Here is an 18,238-nt window from a genome sequence, read left to right on the forward strand (position 1 = left end):
GTCAGTCTGCACAGAGGATGCTCAGCACGTAGCATCCCCTGAGGCTGATGGTCCTGTGGTCCTCCCAGGTCAGTACTGCACAGAGGATGTGGATGAGTGTCAGCTGATGCCCAATGCCTGCCAGAATGGTGGAACCTGCCACAATACACACGGCGGCTACAACTGCGTGTGTGTCAATGGCTGGACCGGGGAAGACTGCAGTGAGAACATCGATGACTGTGCCAGTGCCGCCTGTTTCCAGGGTGCCACCTGCCACGACCGCGTGGCCTCCTTCTATTGCGAGTGTCCACATGGGCGCACGGGTGAGTGGAGTCTCCGAGGAGAAGGCAAGCTTGGTTGGCTTGTCAATCTTGGCTGCACACACCTGGGGCACTGCGAGTGAAATGGCAGGACCAGCTTCACTCCAACACAGCTACAGGGCTGGGCACGTGGCTCAGCTGGTAGAGTGCTTGCCTGGCATGCACAAGGCCCTAGATTCAACTCTCAGTGCCACATCAGCTGTGTGGGTGGTGGTGGCATATGCCTATTGGTCTAGCACTCAGGGAACAGTGGACCGAAAGTTCAAGGTCTTCTTTAGCTGTATAGCAAACTTGAATCCATCCTGGAATACGAGAGAGACCCTGTCTCAGAAAAGCACAACCAACCAAAAGACAAGACAAAACAAAACAAAAAATGCAGATAAAGCTGTGGCTCTCATGACCAGGTAGACCTTGACAAGATACTTGCAGTGATCCAAGCATTATGGGATGTTATGGGTTGCTTGAATGAATCACAGAGATTCATTTCAGAGTGTTGGGTGAGGATGAGCCAGCTGCAACAGCCAGTCAGTAGGGAAAAGCAATGAGCACTCATCACGGCTGCTCTGTCTAGGTCTGCTGTGCCACCTCAATGATGCATGCATCAGCAACCCCTGCAACGAGGGATCCAACTGTGACACCAACCCTGTCAATGGCAAGGCCATCTGCACTTGCCCCTCCGGGTACACGGGGCCAGCCTGCAGCCAGGACGTGGATGAATGTGCTCTGGGTAGGTGCAGGTGACCTGTCCTGGAGATCCACCAGTTTGATGACGTGGGCTGGGGCATTGCAGATGATCTGGAGGCCAGAAGGCCAGATCAACCCTCATCTGTGCCTCCCCCACCAGGTGCCAACCCCTGTGAGCATGCGGGCAAGTGCATCAACACCCTGGGTTCCTTTGAGTGCCAGTGTCTACAGGGCTACACGGGGCCCCGCTGTGAGATCGATGTCAATGAGTGCATCTCCAACCCGTGTCAGAATGATGCCACCTGCCTGGACCAGATTGGGGAATTCCAGTGTATATGTATGCCGGGTATGTTTCTGCTGCCTCCTGCCCTGGGGGCTGCCAAGAGCAGGGAGCCGGAGACTGAGTCGAGGCTGGATAGCTTCGAGTAAGGCTTCTGTCAGGGTTGGCAGGCAGCACATGGGGAACTGAGACTAGGTGAACAGGACAAAGCAGAGCAGATACAGACCCGAACCCAAGTGGGCTGGCATACTAGGACGGTATGAGGGAGGGTCACTTCTGTCTCATATCTTCAGTTGGGGGAGGGCTCTAGTAGGGCCTACTGAAGCCATCCTCAGTGTCACCATCTCCCGTCCACAGGTTATGAGGGTGTGTACTGTGAGATCAACACGGATGAGTGTGCCAGCAGCCCCTGCCTGCACAATGGCCACTGCATGGACAAGATCAACGAGTTCCTGTGTCAGTGCCCCAAAGGTGAGGCCACCTGCTTACCACAGGACCTGCGTCCTCTTGATCTCCTCCCAGACTACTCTGAGGGAGGACTTTGCCTTGTGAGTTGACCAGGATGTTTTCAGGTCTTCCTCAAAGGTGAAGGCAGTGGGCAATTGAGCCCATGCTGAGATGTAGGGAGTCTGGCACCTGAAAACCTTTACTGAAAGAGGGAAGGATGATGAAGAGCGGTACCTCTGAGATAGGAGGGCCCACCTGCTTGGCTCTCCCCATGTCTGCTTCTGGATGGTCGTGGGGAGTGAGGACATAGCATGGGGATCTGACCTAATAGGGATGGGGAGGACTTGGAGGAACTGAGATGGAGGGTGTCTTGCCTACCCCAGGACTGGACAAGGCCTTGGGCCTTCTGAGATGTAAATCAGCCATCCTAGACATGGTTGAGCCAGGGGAGCCCCATTCACAGCCTAGCGCAGCTGTAACCATAGCAACCAGAGGCGGTTTGGGGAAAAGGACCCTCTGTTGGGCCAGGGAGGCAGCCACCGAGCAGTGCTGAACAGGGACCTCTGATCAGAGGGGCAGGGTGTAAGGGGCAGGATACAAGAGGCAGGTAGAAGCCTTCAGGTCATCTATACCTAGAGCCAAAGCACCCTCTCGGGAGCCCATGTAGGCAGGCATTCAGCTAACGCTAAGGTTTGTGGGTAGCGACCAAGGGGCTAAGATATGATCAGATGTAACCATCTCCTCTTCCCTGACCACAGGCTTCAGCGGGCACTTGTGCCAGTATGATGTGGATGAGTGTGCCAGCACACCTTGCAAGAATGGTGCCAAGTGTCTGGATGGGCCCAACACCTACACCTGTGTGTGCACAGAAGGTATAAGAGGCAGTGTGGGATCTCTGGGGCTAGATGGTAGGAAGAGGCCAGGAGACTGGGGAGGCCTTAGTCTGCGGTCATCTGATCTGAGGATCAGGAACTTTGCTCAGTTTTGATTCCAGGCAGGAGTAATAAGGATATCCCAGGGTATATGACACCTCTACATCCATCAGTGACCTGGCAGTGACCCCGGAATGGCTCAGTGGTTTCCCAATGTATGTCCAGCTAAGTGTTGAGGGAGTTACTTGGCCCTGAAGCTCACCTGTGCCCACCCTTCTTGTGATCTAGGTTACACGGGGACCCACTGTGAGGTGGACATCGATGAATGTGACCCTGACCCCTGTCACTATGGTTCCTGCAAGGATGGTGTGGCCACCTTTACCTGCCTCTGCCAGCCAGGCTACACGGGCCATCACTGTGAGACCAACATTAATGAGTGTCACAGCCAGCCATGCCGCCACGGGGGCACCTGCCAGGACCGCGACAACTCCTACCTCTGCTTATGCCTCAAGGGAACCACAGGTGACTGGCCAGAGCTGGCAATGGGTGGGAAAGGGCGGGGCTCAGCTTGGAAGCTAGCTGACCCATGTGTCACATGACCCTAGGACCCAACTGTGAGATCAACTTGGATGACTGTGCCAGCAACCCCTGCGACTCAGGCACCTGTCTGGACAAGATTGACGGCTATGAGTGCGCCTGCGAGCCAGGCTACACAGGTGAATGGCTGAAGTCAGAGGTCAAGGTCAACCGTAGAGTTAGATGGTTCAGGTCTGGGAGGATCTCTGTAGTTAGCAGAAGATGGATGACACGACCCTAGGGGGACAGCAGAAGAGAATGGGTCTCAAGACTATAGTAAAGCTGGTCTGAAGAGTGGCTCAGTTGACGAGATGTTGGTCTACCAGGCATGAAGCCATGGGTTCAGTTCTGCCGCCACATAAACCAGACGCAGTGGCGTATGTTTGTAACCCTAGCACTCTGACATTGAAAGCGAGAAGAGGAGAAGTTTAGGTCATCCTCAGCTACCTAATGGGTCTGTAGCTAGGCTGGAACACATGAGAACCTGAAGCTACTGGAGCTACAGTCCTGTGGCTCGTTGCTACATAAAGCAGTTTACCATAGCTCAGGATTTCACAGATGAGCATGGGGAAACTGAGGCTCAGAAAGGGAGGGGTGGGCTCCGGGAGGCAGGCCTGGTATCTGAGTCCCTCCCCACCCACAGGGAGCATGTGCAACGTCAACATTGATGAGTGTGCAGGCAGCCCCTGCCACAATGGGGGTACCTGTGAGGATGGCATCGCTGGCTTCACCTGCCGCTGCCCCGAAGGCTACCACGATCCCACGTGTCTGTCCGAAGTCAACGAGTGCAACAGCAACCCCTGCATCCACGGGGTTTGCCGGGATGGCCTCAACGGGTACGGCAGGCTGGCACGGGAGGTATCAGATCGAAGCCTGGGGCAGACACAGGCCGGGTGGATGTGTGCTCCAATGGTCTTGAGGTCAGCCCCCAGCATCTTCCCAGTATGCCTGCTCTGGGTCCTCATTGGCCAGCATCAGCTGAAGATACAGCCACAAGTACCCTAAACCCACTGTGGCAGCTGAAGCAGTCTTCTGACACTTATGATAAGGACAGCAGCCCTTTGTCCGGTGCAGGGTGGAGGGGACGTGGATAGGTGAATGGACTATTAAAGTCTTTATTGAAACTAATAAAGTTTTACACAGAAGGTCAGTACTTTGTCACATTCACATTGTCCCAGTCTGGAGCCCTTTCATGGTTTTGGACAAAGTGGTTATCTCCAGCTCACCTTGAGAGTGTCCCAGTAGATGATGTGCTCTGAGCCCGGGCTGCAGCTCAGTCTTCTGTGTAGGTACAAGTGTGACTGTGCCCCTGGGTGGAGTGGAACAAACTGTGACATCAACAACAACGAGTGTGAGTCGAACCCTTGTGTCAACGGTGGCACCTGCAAAGACATGACCAGTGGCTACGTGTGCACCTGCCGAGAAGGCTTCAGTGGTAAGTACGGTGGGTGGCACAGCCCAGTGGGGTCCCCTGGGTGACCTGGGGCTGGCAATACAGCCCATAGTATCTTCTCCTTGGTTCACCTGATACACAAGAGCTGCTGATGTCTCAGGCTGGGCCTCTGATTCTCTAGAGTAAATGCATAGGGGAGAGGCACAGGCCCACCCACTCTTGCTTCTATTCTTACAGGCCCTAACTGCCAGACCAACATCAACGAGTGTGCCTCCAACCCCTGCCTGAACCAGGGGACCTGCATTGATGATGTCGCCGGGTACAAGTGCAACTGCCCTCTACCCTATACAGGTACAAGCAGCCAAGGGGTGTAATGGGCTCTGATGGTAGCTAGTGGGACTAAGAGTATTGGGATCACCAGGCATTTTAGAAGGTTCTGCTTCTTGCTGAGAGCCTTAGGTCCTGCAGCGCTTGGGCCTGGGTCTAGGGATAGGGTCTCTATAGAGGATGCCTGGAAGGACTCAGATACCAGGGTGTGTATGTCCAGGTGTTTATCTGGCAGGCTCGGAGTGAGATGTGTGCTGGACTCCTCTGGGGAAAGCCCAGGGGGCCAGTAGACAGTGCATGAATTAGTGTCCACCCTGTGCTTCTGAGGGGCCTGGCTGCTCTCCTCTGCCGGCTGGGCCTGAGATGCCTTTGATGGCAGCTTCTTTGTGTGAGGGGATAAGGAGCTCTCTGTTCAGATGAACAGAAGCAGCTCCTGCCATGGGCACTGCCTGAGGAATGGCGAGAAGTGGACCCCTTGCAGGAGAGATGAGCAAAGCAACGAACATGAAAGCCATGGCCACATTGCCCCCCCCCCAACCCCCTCAGCTCCTGATACTGCTGCCACTGGGTACTGGTGGCTTCATGCTGCTGGTCTCTGGACATCCCAAGTGGGTCTCTGAAGTTGGAGGGGAGGGTCCCTCTTATGATGTCTGGCAGCTGGTGACCAGGATGCTGGGTTTTTTTTTTTTATTTATTTTGACAAAAGTTAAAGGGCCTGGATTTTGTCTCCTGTGTTGGTCAGTGAGGAAACTGTCAGCAGCTGGGCGAACCCCGTGTTCCTCTAGGTCTTGTTGCTATCGGGGCTGGCGGGAGGAGTCAAGCCATGCTGACCTGCTTCCTGCTGGCCTGCTTCCTGCTTCCCTTTGCACAATTGTCGGAAACTCTGTCAAAGTTCCTGTCTGCCCAGGTCACCGTGGAAACCGATAGAGATAGGGGCCCTGGAGACTCACACCAGCAGGCTACGGACACGGTGGGAGACAAGGAAGATAAGGCTTCCTTGCTCAGCTGTGGAGCCAACCATAGCCATAAACAGGAAAGCTAGCCTGGATTACAAGGAGCGTGGGTGCATATGGCTCCCCCAGGCGGTTATCGGATTCACTGTCCTGGCATGAGGCTGCACCCCTTGCTCCCCAACAAGTAGGATGTGCTTGGAGTAGCCACAATGGCTTCTGGGATCTAAAGCCTCGGGACTGGCTGCAGGCAGGGCTTTTCCTGGAAGGGAACAGGCTAGGGTTCACCAGGCTTAACCACCTGTTGTAGGATGGGTCTTGTTTTGAGGTTTTCTGGTTGGGCAAGGCCCAGGCTTCATCTTGGAGAGTTTGAGAGACAAGAGGTGGCTTCAGGGGCTAGGTAGGCAGCTCATGGAGGAAGAGTGCTGGCTGTGGAAACTTGAGACCCGAGTTACATGAAGACAGGGTGTGACTAAATGCCCATTACCCCAACGTTTGGGAGCAGAGACTGATGTATCCTCGGAGCTCACTGGCTGACCAGCCTAGCTGAATTGACAATCTTCCAGTTCATTGAGACTTGGTCTCCAAGTAGTAACGTGCGGAATTGAGAGAAGACATCTGATGTCCGCCTCTGTCTGTGTACACACTCATACCCCACATGCACATACCATACGCTTAAAAAGAAAGTGGCTTCAGAAAGAGACTTGTTTCTGCTGTGTCTCTAACTTCTTGTCTGTGATTATCACTCCTCCCAGGATCAGATTCTGGCTGGCCAATCATACAGGGTCCCCATATCACCCCCCCCCAATGAGAGATGCTATGGGTCATGCCCACTGGGTTCAACTACGTATCTTTCCCCTTAGGAGCCACATGTGAAGTGGTACTGGCCCCGTGTGCCGCCAGCCCTTGCAAAAACAGCGGGGTGTGCAAGGAGTCTGAGGACTTTGAGAGTTTTTCCTGTGTCTGTCCCACAGGCTGGCAGGGTAAGGCTTGCCTGGTTCCACCAGACTGGGGCAGTGGTGGTGGGTGGGAAGTCAAGAGCCCCGGCCAGCTCTAGGTCAGGAGGGAGTAGGCGCCAGTCTCCAGAGATGAGCCCATAGGTACTGAGCCACCTGCTCTGGGAAGCTCCAAAAGCAGGAGGTGACCTTGGGTGGCCCTTCCCATCTTGACTCTGTAGCTTTCTTTTTCCCAGAGGTCAGCAAGTAGCATTTCAGGTAGAAAGACCAGATAGGGCAGAGGCTCAGAGGACAGGGGCAGGGTAGCCAACTGGATCTTGTCCTAACAGGTCAAACCTGTGAGATTGACATCAATGAGTGTGTGAAGAGTCCATGTCGCCACGGGGCCTCCTGCCAGAACACCAATGGCAGTTACCGCTGCCTCTGCCAGGCTGGCTACACAGGTCGCAACTGTGAGAGTGACATCGATGACTGCCGGCCCAGTAAGTGGTACCCAGCTCTGTCCACCCGACGTTTCGGCGTCTGTCCCTTAGGCACGCATGGCAGTGAGCTGCCGAATCTGAGATGGGACATTAGTCCTGGCATCCAGTGACAGCCAGTGATGTCAGTTTCAGGGCTGTGGGTAGCTGTGCCCTCAGACCAAGAGGTGGCTGTTGGGCACCACTGCGTGCTCCACATGGGCCGAGCAATGCGGCTCCAAAAGGCTTTGCAGCTAGATTGCCCAACCCAATTGAATGGCATGGAACAGAGGTGCCAGGCGCTTCGCAATGATGGCATAGGCCTAACTGTATTTAACCTTGACACTTGGCTCTTGTCAGGACCCACTGAGTTTTGCAGGGCTCTGGGTTGCCCCCATCCTGAGTCAAAGCTAAGACTTAGAGAGATTGAGGGTCTGCCTGGCACCATCAGGGTGTGTGTAGGAAGATGAATTTCCCCATGGCTGGTCTGCAAAGCTGATGAATTCTTGTCTCCCCACTGCCTTGGGTCTGGGGGAAGGGAGGTATGTGGAGCAGAGCCCAGACTCAGAGCTGGGATCAGCCTGGAGTGAGTGGCCCCACTGACTGGTGTTCTCAGAGGCTTGCTGCGAGCCCTGGCCACCCTAAGGCTCATCCGTTTGTCCCTTCAGACCCATGTCACAATGGGGGTTCCTGCACTGATGGCATCAACACGGCCTTCTGCGACTGCCTGCCTGGCTTCCAGGGCGCCTTCTGTGAGGAGGATATCAACGAATGTGCCAGCAATCCCTGTCGAAATGGTGCCAACTGCACCGACTGCGTGGACAGTTACACGTGCACCTGCCCCGCGGGCTTCAACGGCATCCACTGCGAGAATAACACACCTGACTGCACCGAGAGGTGGGTCCCGCCAGCCTGGGCTGAGGCAGGGAGAGGAATGGATGGTGGGGGGCACAGAGGGACTCACAGCATGGCACCTCAAGCAAGTGTCTTGCCCAGACCCAGTGGGCATTCAGCCCTAATTGAGTTGAGTCCAGCATTGTTCATTATACTACGGTGTCCCTCCTAAAAGGGCCATTGTGACCTCCAGTGACTTAGAACAAGGAAGTTTATCCAGAGGAATTGGTGAGCCAGCCTCCTACTAAACAGAAGCTCTATAATCCATCTTATTTCCCCCTTTGCCCTGATTGCCAGGAAGCTTAATGTTAAATGTCAATCTCACGCCTGGTTTGCAATGTGTTTCCTATAGTATTCTGATTTTGCCCTTGATTTTTTTTTTTCTTTTTTAACCGTCATGTACCTGTATGCTGTAAAATCTCTGGTCGTGACGTGAGTGTTGTAGCCAGGCTAGCATGGCGTTGACTTCTCCAGGCAAGGACCTTAGCACACTCCCTCACTCTCCTCTGCTCCTGTCTACCTCCGCAGCTCCTGCTTCAATGGTGGCACCTGTGTGGATGGCATCAACTCCTTCACCTGTCTGTGTCCACCTGGCTTCACAGGCAGCTACTGCCAGTATGATGTCAATGAGTGTGACTCACGGCCCTGTCTGCACGGTGGCACCTGCCAAGACAGCTATGGTACCTATAAGTGCACCTGCCCACAGGGCTACACTGGCCTCAACTGCCAGGTGAGCCGAGGCTGCAAAGTATGACCCCGAGGACCTAGGACTCTCCACTGCCCGGTGCCCAGCCCTTGGCCATGCTGCCTTCAGAAGGCCAGGGACACAGGAGCAGAGAGGGCTCCCAGGGGTCATTATGGGTTTATGGGGCCAGAGTGGACCCACATTCTCTGGGAAAATGCCAGGATGGGTTTTTCTAAGGGAGAGAGTGGGTGGGGATGCCAGGCTCTTGCATCTATGGAATGTATTATATGGCCATTTATCTAAAGCAGCCTGGGGGCATGCTCCCTTCTTGGAGGATGTCCAAGGGAAGGCAGTAGACATTCTGACTTTGCAGAGGGCCTTGAAGGAGAGCAAGGGAGACATGGTGATCCATGTGTGCCCAGAGTGCTCCCGGGGCAGGTGTCTGTGAGCCCGGTGACTGGGAGTTCTTAGGTGACATTCTCTCTGAACTGATGTAAGAGGAGGTGAGGGAGGAACAGAATATCCCCCTCCAGTGGGTCTCACCTTGGGTCAACAACCCCCACAGGGGTTGCATTTTAGATCTCCTGCATATCTGATATTTACATTACAGTCTGCGACAGCAGCAAGATCACAGTGATGCTGGAGCAATGAAATTATTTTATGGTTGGGGTCACCACAACATGAGGAACTGTACTAAAGGGTCCCAGCCTTAGGAAGGCTGAGAACCGCTGCGCTACTCAGAGCTGGCCAGGACCAGGGCAAGAGGAAGTCCCTGGCAGTCAGAGTTGGTGGGGGAAGAGGCTGACGATTGTCTGTGTCCTCAGAACCTTGTGCGTTGGTGCGACTCGGCTCCCTGCAAGAACGGTGGCAAGTGCTGGCAGACCAACACGCAGTACCACTGTGAGTGCCGTAGTGGCTGGACTGGCTTCAATTGCGACGTGCTCAGCGTGTCCTGCGAGGTGGCTGCACAGAAGCGAGGTAATTGGCCCAGCCCGTCTGTCCTTGCGCTGGCTCGGCCCAGGCCAGGCCTACCAGGTCAGGAGGACGTGGGCAGTAGTCGTCCTGGAAGTCACGACCCAAGTCTCAGCTCCTTTTCGTCTGGTCCCCACAGGCATCGACGTCACCCTCCTGTGCCAGCACGGAGGCCTCTGTGTGGATGAGGAAGACAAGCATTACTGCCACTGCCAGGCGGGCTACACCGGCAGTTACTGTGAGGATGAGGTGGACGAGTGCTCACCTAACCCGTGCCAGAATGGAGCCACCTGCACTGACTACCTCGGTGGCTTTTCCTGCAAGGTATGGGCTGTCTTGAAGTGGGGGGTGGCGCGGGGCAGGGGTTATTGGCATGAGTGTTGCCGCAGGAGGGCTTTGGAGCTGGGACCTGGTGTATCATGGCCGACTGAGTCCAGTGTCTTCTTAGAGCAAGGTGTCACACACCTGGGCAGGATCCATTCACATTGCAGATGTGCTGCAAGAGGAGGTGCAAGCAGTGGCCCGGGGTACTCTTCCTAGAGAGCTTTATGCTACCCAACTCCTGCTCCAAGACCTCACCCCTGTGGGACCAGGGGTTGTCCCCTCCCCACCTTGGACAGTGACTTTAATTTACCGAGGTCCTACCTAGGGTCTGCTAGGTAGAGCCCCCATTCAGACTGCCAGTGTAGGCCTGAGTGTGTACCCTGACTCCAACCAAGCTGTGGCCTGTGCCATTTCTACAGTGTGTGGCTGGCTATCACGGAGCTAACTGTTCTGAGGAGATCAACGAGTGTCTGTCCCAGCCCTGCCAAAACGGGGGGACCTGCATCGATCTGACCAACACCTACAAGTGCTCCTGCCCCAGGGGTACACAGGGTAAGAATGGGGACCTGGGTAGGGTGACGAGGATCCAGCCAGAGCTCATTCCATCTCGCCTTGTGGGACCAATCTTAGTAGGAAGATGGACTTCACTGGCGCTGTGCTGCTTTCTTTGGGTCCTGGTTCCTAACTGCTGTGCTGGACCACATAGGACAGAGTACAGCCAGTACCGTCCCTTGATAATGTCCCTGGTCACTCTGCAGGTGTACACTGTGAGATCAATGTTGATGACTGCCACCCCCACCTTGACCCTGCCACTCGAAGCCCCAAGTGCTTCAACAATGGCACCTGTGTGGACCAGGTGGGTGGCTATAGCTGCACCTGCCCACCAGGCTTCGTCGGGGAGCGGTGTGAGGGCGATGTCAACGAGTGTCTCTCCAATCCCTGTGACCCGCGTGGCACCCAGGACTGCGTGCAGCGGGTTAATGACTTCCATTGCGAGTGCCGGGCTGGCCACACTGGTGCGTGCCTTGGGCAGGTGGGCCGAATGGGGGGACGGGCAGTGGCAGCAGGGCATGCTCCTTACTGTCTTCTCACCCAGGACGCCGCTGTGAGTCAGTCATCAATGGCTGCAGGGGCAAACCATGCAAGAATGGGGGTGTCTGTGCCGTGGCCTCCAACACCGCCCGTGGATTTATCTGCAGGTGCCCTGCGGTAGGTGCCCCTGGCCCTGTGCAGCTGCTAGGGTGCCGTGTCTGAGGGTGCCAGAACCCCTGAATCTTACATTGAATGGACCTGTCCCTTACCCACCCTCACCCAGAGTAGTTTAGCCTGAAGGCGTCTAGCTGAAGCTAGGGACCAAGAACCATGCTCCCTTATGCCCACTCTCCCAGCTCATTCATTAAACTTGAGTGGGCATAACACATACATGCCTGTGATTCTAGTCCTCTGGGGCTGAGGCTGAAAGATTGCCCTGCATTCAAGGCTACCTTAGGCTACAGAGCAAGACCCTGTTTAAAGAAGTTTATTTCCTGCTCTGCTGGATTGGGCATCTAGGTCCTCACACATTCTGGGCAAATGTTCTGGCACTGGGTCCCAGCCAGCCTCTTGTTTTTATATAGATGTTCATTTTAAAGCAGTTTTAGGTTGGCATGAGAACTTATCAGGAGGGCCAGGTCCCTACCCTGCCTGCCATCTCCTATGGTTACCACCTTGCATGGAAGGTGTTGCGGGTCACACTCAGAGCTGGCACTGGCGTGCAGTGTTTGCACTGGGTGTTAACCCCTCGGGGATTCACACATACAGTGGACCAGTGTCTGCCTGGTTTTTCATGGCTCTAAAAACTCCTAGGGTTCTACCCACTCAGCTATCGCTCTGTTTCAAAGCCCTTGGCAATTCTGACCTTCCTGTGGCAAGGATGTTTCAAGGGTCTTGTTACTGGAGAAAGGCCACAGACACCTTTCATAGGTCATGGGATGTGGCTTGGCCTAGGCTGGGATGCATGGTGTCCCTGAATCCTAGCACCCTGATCCAATGCTCCGTCCTCTCTCTCCACCACAGGGTTTTGAGGGCGCCACGTGTGAGAATGATGCCCGCACCTGTGGCAGTCTGCGCTGCCTCAACGGTGGTACATGTATCTCAGGCCCCCGCAGTCCCACCTGCCTCTGCTTGGGCTCCTTCACTGGTCCCGAGTGCCAGTTTCCGGCCAGCAGCCCCTGTGTGGGTAGCAACCCCTGCTACAATCAGGGCACCTGTGAGCCCACATCCGAGAGCCCTTTCTACCGCTGCCTTTGTCCCGCCAAATTCAACGGGCTGCTGTGCCACATCCTGGACTACAGCTTCACGGGAGGTGCTGGGCGAGACATTCCCCCGCCACCGATTGAGGAGGACTGTGAGCTGCCCGAGTGCCAGGTGGACGCAGGCAACAAGGTCTGCAACCTCCAGTGCAACAACCACGCATGTGGCTGGGATGGTGGCGACTGCTCCCTCAACTTCAACGACCCTTGGAAAAACTGCACACAGTCCCTGCAGTGCTGGAAGTATTTCAGTGACGGCCACTGTGACAGGCAGTGCAACTCACCTGGCTGCCTCTTTGATGGCTTTGACTGCCAGCAAACCGAAGGGCAGTGCAAGTAAGTAAGGCTGGGTTGCTTCAGAATCCCAGGGCTCAGCAGATAGCTGGGGGAGGAAGGACTAAATACCGGGAACCTGAGGCCAATGTCTACCCCTGCCCTTAGGGGATACCAAGCACGTTTCCCAGGTCTGGGCTGGTCAGGGTGGGTGTGAGACCCACAGACTGGGATAAAACTGAGTGTGTCCCGTAATCCCTCAGCCCCCTGTATGACCAGTATTGCAAGGACCACTTCAGTGACGGCCATTGCGACCAGGGCTGCAACAGCGCCGAGTGTGAGTGGGACGGACTGGACTGCGCAGAACACGTGCCCGAGCAGCTAGCAGCCGGCACGTTGGTGTTGGTGGTGTTGCTTCCCCCTGAGCAGCTACGCAACAACTCCTTCCACTTCCTGCGGGAACTCAGCCATGTCTTGCACACCAACGTGGTCTTCAAGCGTGACGCGCAAGGCCAGCAGATGATCTTCCCCTACTATGGCCGCGAGGAGGAGCTGCGCAAGCACCCTATCAAGCGCTCCGCTGTGGGTTGGACCACCTCTTCGCTGCTTCCCGGCACCAGTGGGGGCCGCCAACGCAGGGAACTGGACCCCATGGACATCCGGGGGTGAGTGAGCACCAGATCCAGCCGCCGTGGGCTATTTCCCATGTCCCGGGACCCTGTTGCCAGCTCAGTCCTGGAGGTGAACTCTGGGAAGATAGTATTCACCCCAACTTATGGTCAAAAGGGATCTGCAGTGCTGAGGTCACCCCTCTTCAGGCACCTGGCAGGCTTTACTCTTTGCCAAGCTTGAGGTTTTGAGGCCCCACTATGTACCAGGTGATTAATTGGGACCAACCTGATTAAAGCCTCCAGGGTGTTCCCTGAAGCTAAGTCATCCTAGACCAAGCCTGCACCTCAGTCTCTACAGCCCCCTTACCCGCACTGCAGAGGAGGCAGGTGGGGAATGAAGAGGGCGTTGTTGCTGAGCCTTGACAGCTGAAGACCCAAGGGTGGCAGTGAGTGAGGGCATCTCGTGGATGCTTCACGAAGCCACATGGGGATGAGCAGAGAAGCACCAACGAGGCCAAGTTATGCCTCCCCCACACCCTGCATTTGAGGGTCCCAGAATGGCACCTTAGTGTCTCCTGACCCCAGTGGTTCTTAGTCCTGATTTCCTTGGCATGGAACTGCAGTAGAGGTCAGAAATGTATTGTCACCTGGAGGCTGTATTAGAATCCTGTGTTTGAGGGGCCAGAGCCTGAGAGTGGGTAACCCGGCTGGCATGAGAGTCTCACCTCTCTGGCATCCGATGCTGCTGTTGCCTCAAGCCACTCCCTGGGGAGTTCTGAGGAATAACCCACAATTGCATCCCTGCACTTCTGTGGGGCATCACATACTGCTTTCAAGAGGGCCATGGGTGCCTGAGGACATTCTCTTCTCTGAGTTGAAGCAAAGGGGTGCTGTGGTACCTAAGGGGCAAGGCTGAAAGACATGTTGGGCAGTGGGATGAGCCCCTGCTAAGTGCTGAAAACGGGGCTGCAGAGAGACCGTCCAATTGCAGGGCTATTGTTGTCAGACATGCTCTCTGGATCAGGGTGATAGGTGTGCAGGCAGCATGCTAGGCTATGTCTGATCTCAACCCGATGTGTGTGTTCCCAGCTCCATTGTCTACCTGGAGATCGACAACCGGCAATGTGTCCAGTCATACTCACAGTGCTTCCAGAGTGCCACCGATGTGGCCGCCTTCCTGGGCGCGCTGGCTTCACTGGGCAACCTCAATATCCCCTACAAGATCGAGGCCGTAAAGAGTGAGTGGTCATGGTTGGAAGGAAGACTTGGTAGTTAAGGATGCTGGCTGAGAACTGGCAGAGAACCCCGGTTCAAATCTCACAATCCACATGGTATCTTTTAACTCTCTGTAACTCCAATCCCAGGGGATCTGACACCTTCTGACCTTCTCAGGCACCAGGCATGCTCAGGGTTCCACAGACGTACATGCAGGCAAAACATACACACATTAAAAAAAAAAATTTAAGTGAGCGTCGTACTCCCCAGCCCTGCTTCTTCAGGGATGGGTTGCTGGAGTCTGTCTGGGAGGGGCACAGCCTGTCTCTCACTCCTTGTGCCAACTGCCCTCCAGAGCTCAGGGAGTGCTTTTCTGGAATTTTCCTGATGGCCTTCCCTCCCTGTGGATGCTAACAGCCATAGATAAAGCTTAGTTGTACACATATACCAGAAAGTGTGGGGGAGCTTTTTTGTCTCCCCATTCTTTACCCCTGATTTTTCTTTGTTGGGTATTATTTCAAAATCATTACAGTTTTTTTTTTTAAGAGAGAGGGAGAATTGATCGGTGTCATGTGAAGTGTTGAAGTTTGTATCTTGAAAATCCCCCTAAATCCTTTGTCTTAACAGCTCAATGCGAGCGCAGCGATTTGAAGTTCGCTAATCCTCCTCCTCGAAAGGGGAGAAGTGAGCACTGTCTCCAGACAGATCGGCTGGTGCAGGAGAGAATTTAGCGATAGTTTGCAATTCTGATTAATCACGTAGAAAATGACCTTATTTTGGGGGGTGGGATGGAGGAGAGTGGGTGAGGAGGAACTGGCCGTGGAGCCAGTCCGCCTCCCCCCGCCGGCCCACAGCATCACCACGCCTGACGTGGGGTGCTTGCCTGCCGCCCCTGCCCGCAGGTGAGACGGTGGAGCCTTCCGTGCCCCCGCCGCTGCACCTCATGTACGTGGCAGCCGCCGCCTTCGTGCTCCTGTTCTTTGTGGGCTGTGGAGTACTGCTGTCCCGCAAGCGCCGGCGGCAGCATGGCCAGCTCTGGTTCCCCGAGGGCTTCAAAGTGTCAGAGGCCAGCAAGAAGAAGCGAAGAGAGCCCCTCGGCGAGGACTCTGTCGGCCTCAAGTGAGTGGACACTGCTCCCACTATGTGTGTGTGGGGGGTGAGTGAGTAGCAGGGTGGGTGGGTGGGTGGGGGTGATTACCTCCTGCAAGCCCCTGGGCCCATCGCTCCCTGTCCTCACTCTGAGCCCACCTGCATGTAGAGGATGTCCATAGGTACTGTGGCTACAGGGCACTCCCTGGAGCCCCTGCTCAGTCTCCCCATGCCCTTACCCAGGCCCCTGAAGAATGCCTCAGACGGTGCCCTGATGGACGACAATCAGAACGAGTGGGGGGACGAAGATCTGGAGACCAAGAAGTTCCGGGTAAGTCCAGCAGGCTCCGAGGCTTCCCTGGGCGGCACTTCCCACCTGGTCCCCCAGTGATGAGGCTCTGCTTACTCTGTCCAAATTCAGTTTGAGGAGCCAGTGGTTCTTCCTGACCTGGATGATCAGACTGACCACCGGCAGTGGACCCAGCAGCACCTGGATGCCGCCGACTTACGCATGTCTGCCATGGCCCCAACACCGCCTCAGGGTGAGGTGGACGCTGACTGCATGGATGTTAATGTCCGAGGACCAGGTAAGGCCACTGGAGACACACACACACACACACACACACACACACACACACACACACACACACTAGCATAGACTTAGAGGCCAGTAGGACTTGAGAAGGGTTGACTCGTTGAATAGCTCTGCCTAGCAGCACCACTGCCCCCACAGTATACTTTTTCATGAAATGCTGCTTTGCAATACATCCAAGTGTTGATTTTTTTCCTTTGTTTTTTGAAGCTGGGCCCCAAATATGATTCTTCTGTCTCAGCTTCTAGTATGCTGGGTTTATAGGTGAGGCCCCCATGACTAGCTAAAGTGTTGACTTTTTAAATTATATGAATATATGTATGTAAAATATATGTGTGTATATATATTATTTTATGTGCATGGTTCTGCTTATACATACATGTCTGTGTACCATGTGCATGCCTAGTGTCTGTGGAAGCCAGAAGAGGCTATTTGATCCCCTGGAACTAGAATTATAGATTGTTGTGAGCGGCTGTATGGGTGCTGGGTATTGAACCCAGGTCTTCTGGAAGAGCAGCCAGTGCTCTAACTGTTGAGCCCTTATTTTATTATATTTTAAAGCATTTATTCAAGTGTGAGGGGCACACATGTGCCATAGTGTGCACATGTGGGGGCCAGAGGACAACTTGCATGAGTTCATTCTCTCTTTCTGCCTTGTGGCTCCCGGGGATCAAGCTTAGGTTTTCTGGAATGGCAGCAAAGGCCTTTACCCATGGAGCCATCTCATTTGCCCAATAGTGACTTTTAAAGTACATTTTTCTTGTCTTTTTCCTGGATGGATCTTCAATGAAGGGTATCCTCTTTGAAGGGCAGGTCAGGAGGTAAAACTAGAGGGGTCTTCATCACTCCATACTACAGATTGGTAGCTATACTAGGGCTCTATCCTGCAGAAACTCAAGGTAACTTTAACAGCCCCCAGTAGCCACTGTGTGCTGAGAGGTGTGTGTCTGTCCCCACAACTGTCCCTTGAACTGAAGGCTGTAGCAGGGCTGCCATGGCCATGGCTGGGTACTGACCCTCCCTGAGGCCGATACCACCACTTCCATGCCCACCCCTGTCTCTCTCCTCTCTGCAGATGGCTTCACACCCCTCATGATCGCCTCCTGCAGTGGAGGGGGCCTTGAGACAGGCAATAGTGAGGAAGAGGAAGATGCACCTGCTGTCATCTCCGACTTCATCTACCAGGGCGCCAGCTTGCACAACCAGACGGACCGCACAGGGGAGACTGCCCTGCACCTGGCTGCCAGATACTCTCGTTCAGATGCTGCCAAGCGCTTGCTGGAGGCCAGCGCAGATGCCAACATCCAGGACAACATGGGGCGCACCCCACTGCATGCAGCTGTTTCTGCAGATGCTCAGGGTGTCTTCCAGGTAGGCAGCCCTGCATCCCTGGGGACAGTGGACCTGATCTGGGGCGGTGGTCTGACTGGCATAGGTTCTGCAAGCCCTAATTCCAAGTGTGACTTGGCAAGAACAGCTGGCATTTCAACACTGAAACTGCACATTGAAGAAAGTCCAGGTTACAGAGGGCATCAAGCCCCACCTGCGTTCTCTGGGCGAGCTGGCTGAAGGTGGTTCTGAGAAACCTACAGAGTGCAGCAGGGCCTCCCTACCCTCAGTAAGACCCTTCTGTCTACAGGCTATGGCCTGACTTGAGGCCCCTGGACCAGTGCTATAGCCTTGCAGCCTAGTCCCACCCCATTCAGCTGTGGCTGCAGGCATAGCCCATGGCGGCACGAAGAGAGTTTTAGAGGCTGCTGGTCCTGGCCTTTGCCTGGAAGCCTGAAGCCAGCCAGGGTAGATTTAGAGATTGAGTTGCCTGGGTCTCCAGGCACCATCCCTAGTAAATACTCCTGTATGCTGCCAGCCGTTGACCCCGGCTACCAGGTCCCATTCTCTAGGCTGCCCTGGAGCAGGCTCCAATGGGGCATAGACCTGACGTCAAAAAGCTTGCCATTTCGCCGGGCGATGGTGGCGCACGCCTTTAATCCCAGCACTCGGGAGGCAGAGGCAGGCGGATCTCTGTGAGTTCGAGACCAGCCTGGTCTAC

The 18,238-nt window shown here is 54.9% G+C and overlaps 1 protein-coding gene across 1 annotated transcript in view; it reads left to right on the forward strand.

The window, feature by feature from the left end:
- Nucleotides 1-18,238, forward strand: part of Notch1 (notch 1) — a 45,358-nt gene that overhangs the window by 23,170 nt on the left and 3,950 nt on the right. Inside the window, exons 6-31 of the mRNA XM_005346242.2 lie at nt 69-302; nt 871-1,026; nt 1,144-1,329; nt 1,621-1,734; nt 2,469-2,582; nt 2,871-3,104; nt 3,188-3,298; nt 3,802-3,994; nt 4,448-4,593; nt 4,789-4,902; nt 6,692-6,811; nt 7,114-7,266; nt 7,911-8,139; nt 8,665-8,866; nt 9,646-9,799; nt 9,933-10,117; nt 10,537-10,669; nt 10,876-11,133; nt 11,214-11,326; nt 12,173-12,744; nt 12,945-13,346; nt 14,382-14,530; nt 15,410-15,626; nt 15,840-15,927; nt 16,018-16,183; nt 17,264-17,559. Of these exons, the coding sequence (XP_005346299.1) occupies nt 69-302; nt 871-1,026; nt 1,144-1,329; nt 1,621-1,734; nt 2,469-2,582; nt 2,871-3,104; nt 3,188-3,298; nt 3,802-3,994; nt 4,448-4,593; nt 4,789-4,902; nt 6,692-6,811; nt 7,114-7,266; nt 7,911-8,139; nt 8,665-8,866; nt 9,646-9,799; nt 9,933-10,117; nt 10,537-10,669; nt 10,876-11,133; nt 11,214-11,326; nt 12,173-12,744; nt 12,945-13,346; nt 14,382-14,530; nt 15,410-15,626; nt 15,840-15,927; nt 16,018-16,183; nt 17,264-17,559 (5,039 nt within the window). The remainder of the gene's footprint in view (nt 1-68; nt 303-870; nt 1,027-1,143; nt 1,330-1,620; nt 1,735-2,468; nt 2,583-2,870; nt 3,105-3,187; nt 3,299-3,801; nt 3,995-4,447; nt 4,594-4,788; nt 4,903-6,691; nt 6,812-7,113; nt 7,267-7,910; nt 8,140-8,664; nt 8,867-9,645; nt 9,800-9,932; nt 10,118-10,536; nt 10,670-10,875; nt 11,134-11,213; nt 11,327-12,172; nt 12,745-12,944; nt 13,347-14,381; nt 14,531-15,409; nt 15,627-15,839; nt 15,928-16,017; nt 16,184-17,263; nt 17,560-18,238) is intronic.

The sequence above is a fragment of the Microtus ochrogaster genome, chromosome 4, assembly GCF_000317375.1.
Source record: "Microtus ochrogaster isolate Prairie Vole_2 chromosome 4, MicOch1.0, whole genome shotgun sequence".
In the NCBI taxonomy this organism is placed as follows: domain Eukaryota; kingdom Metazoa; phylum Chordata; class Mammalia; order Rodentia; family Cricetidae; genus Microtus; species Microtus ochrogaster.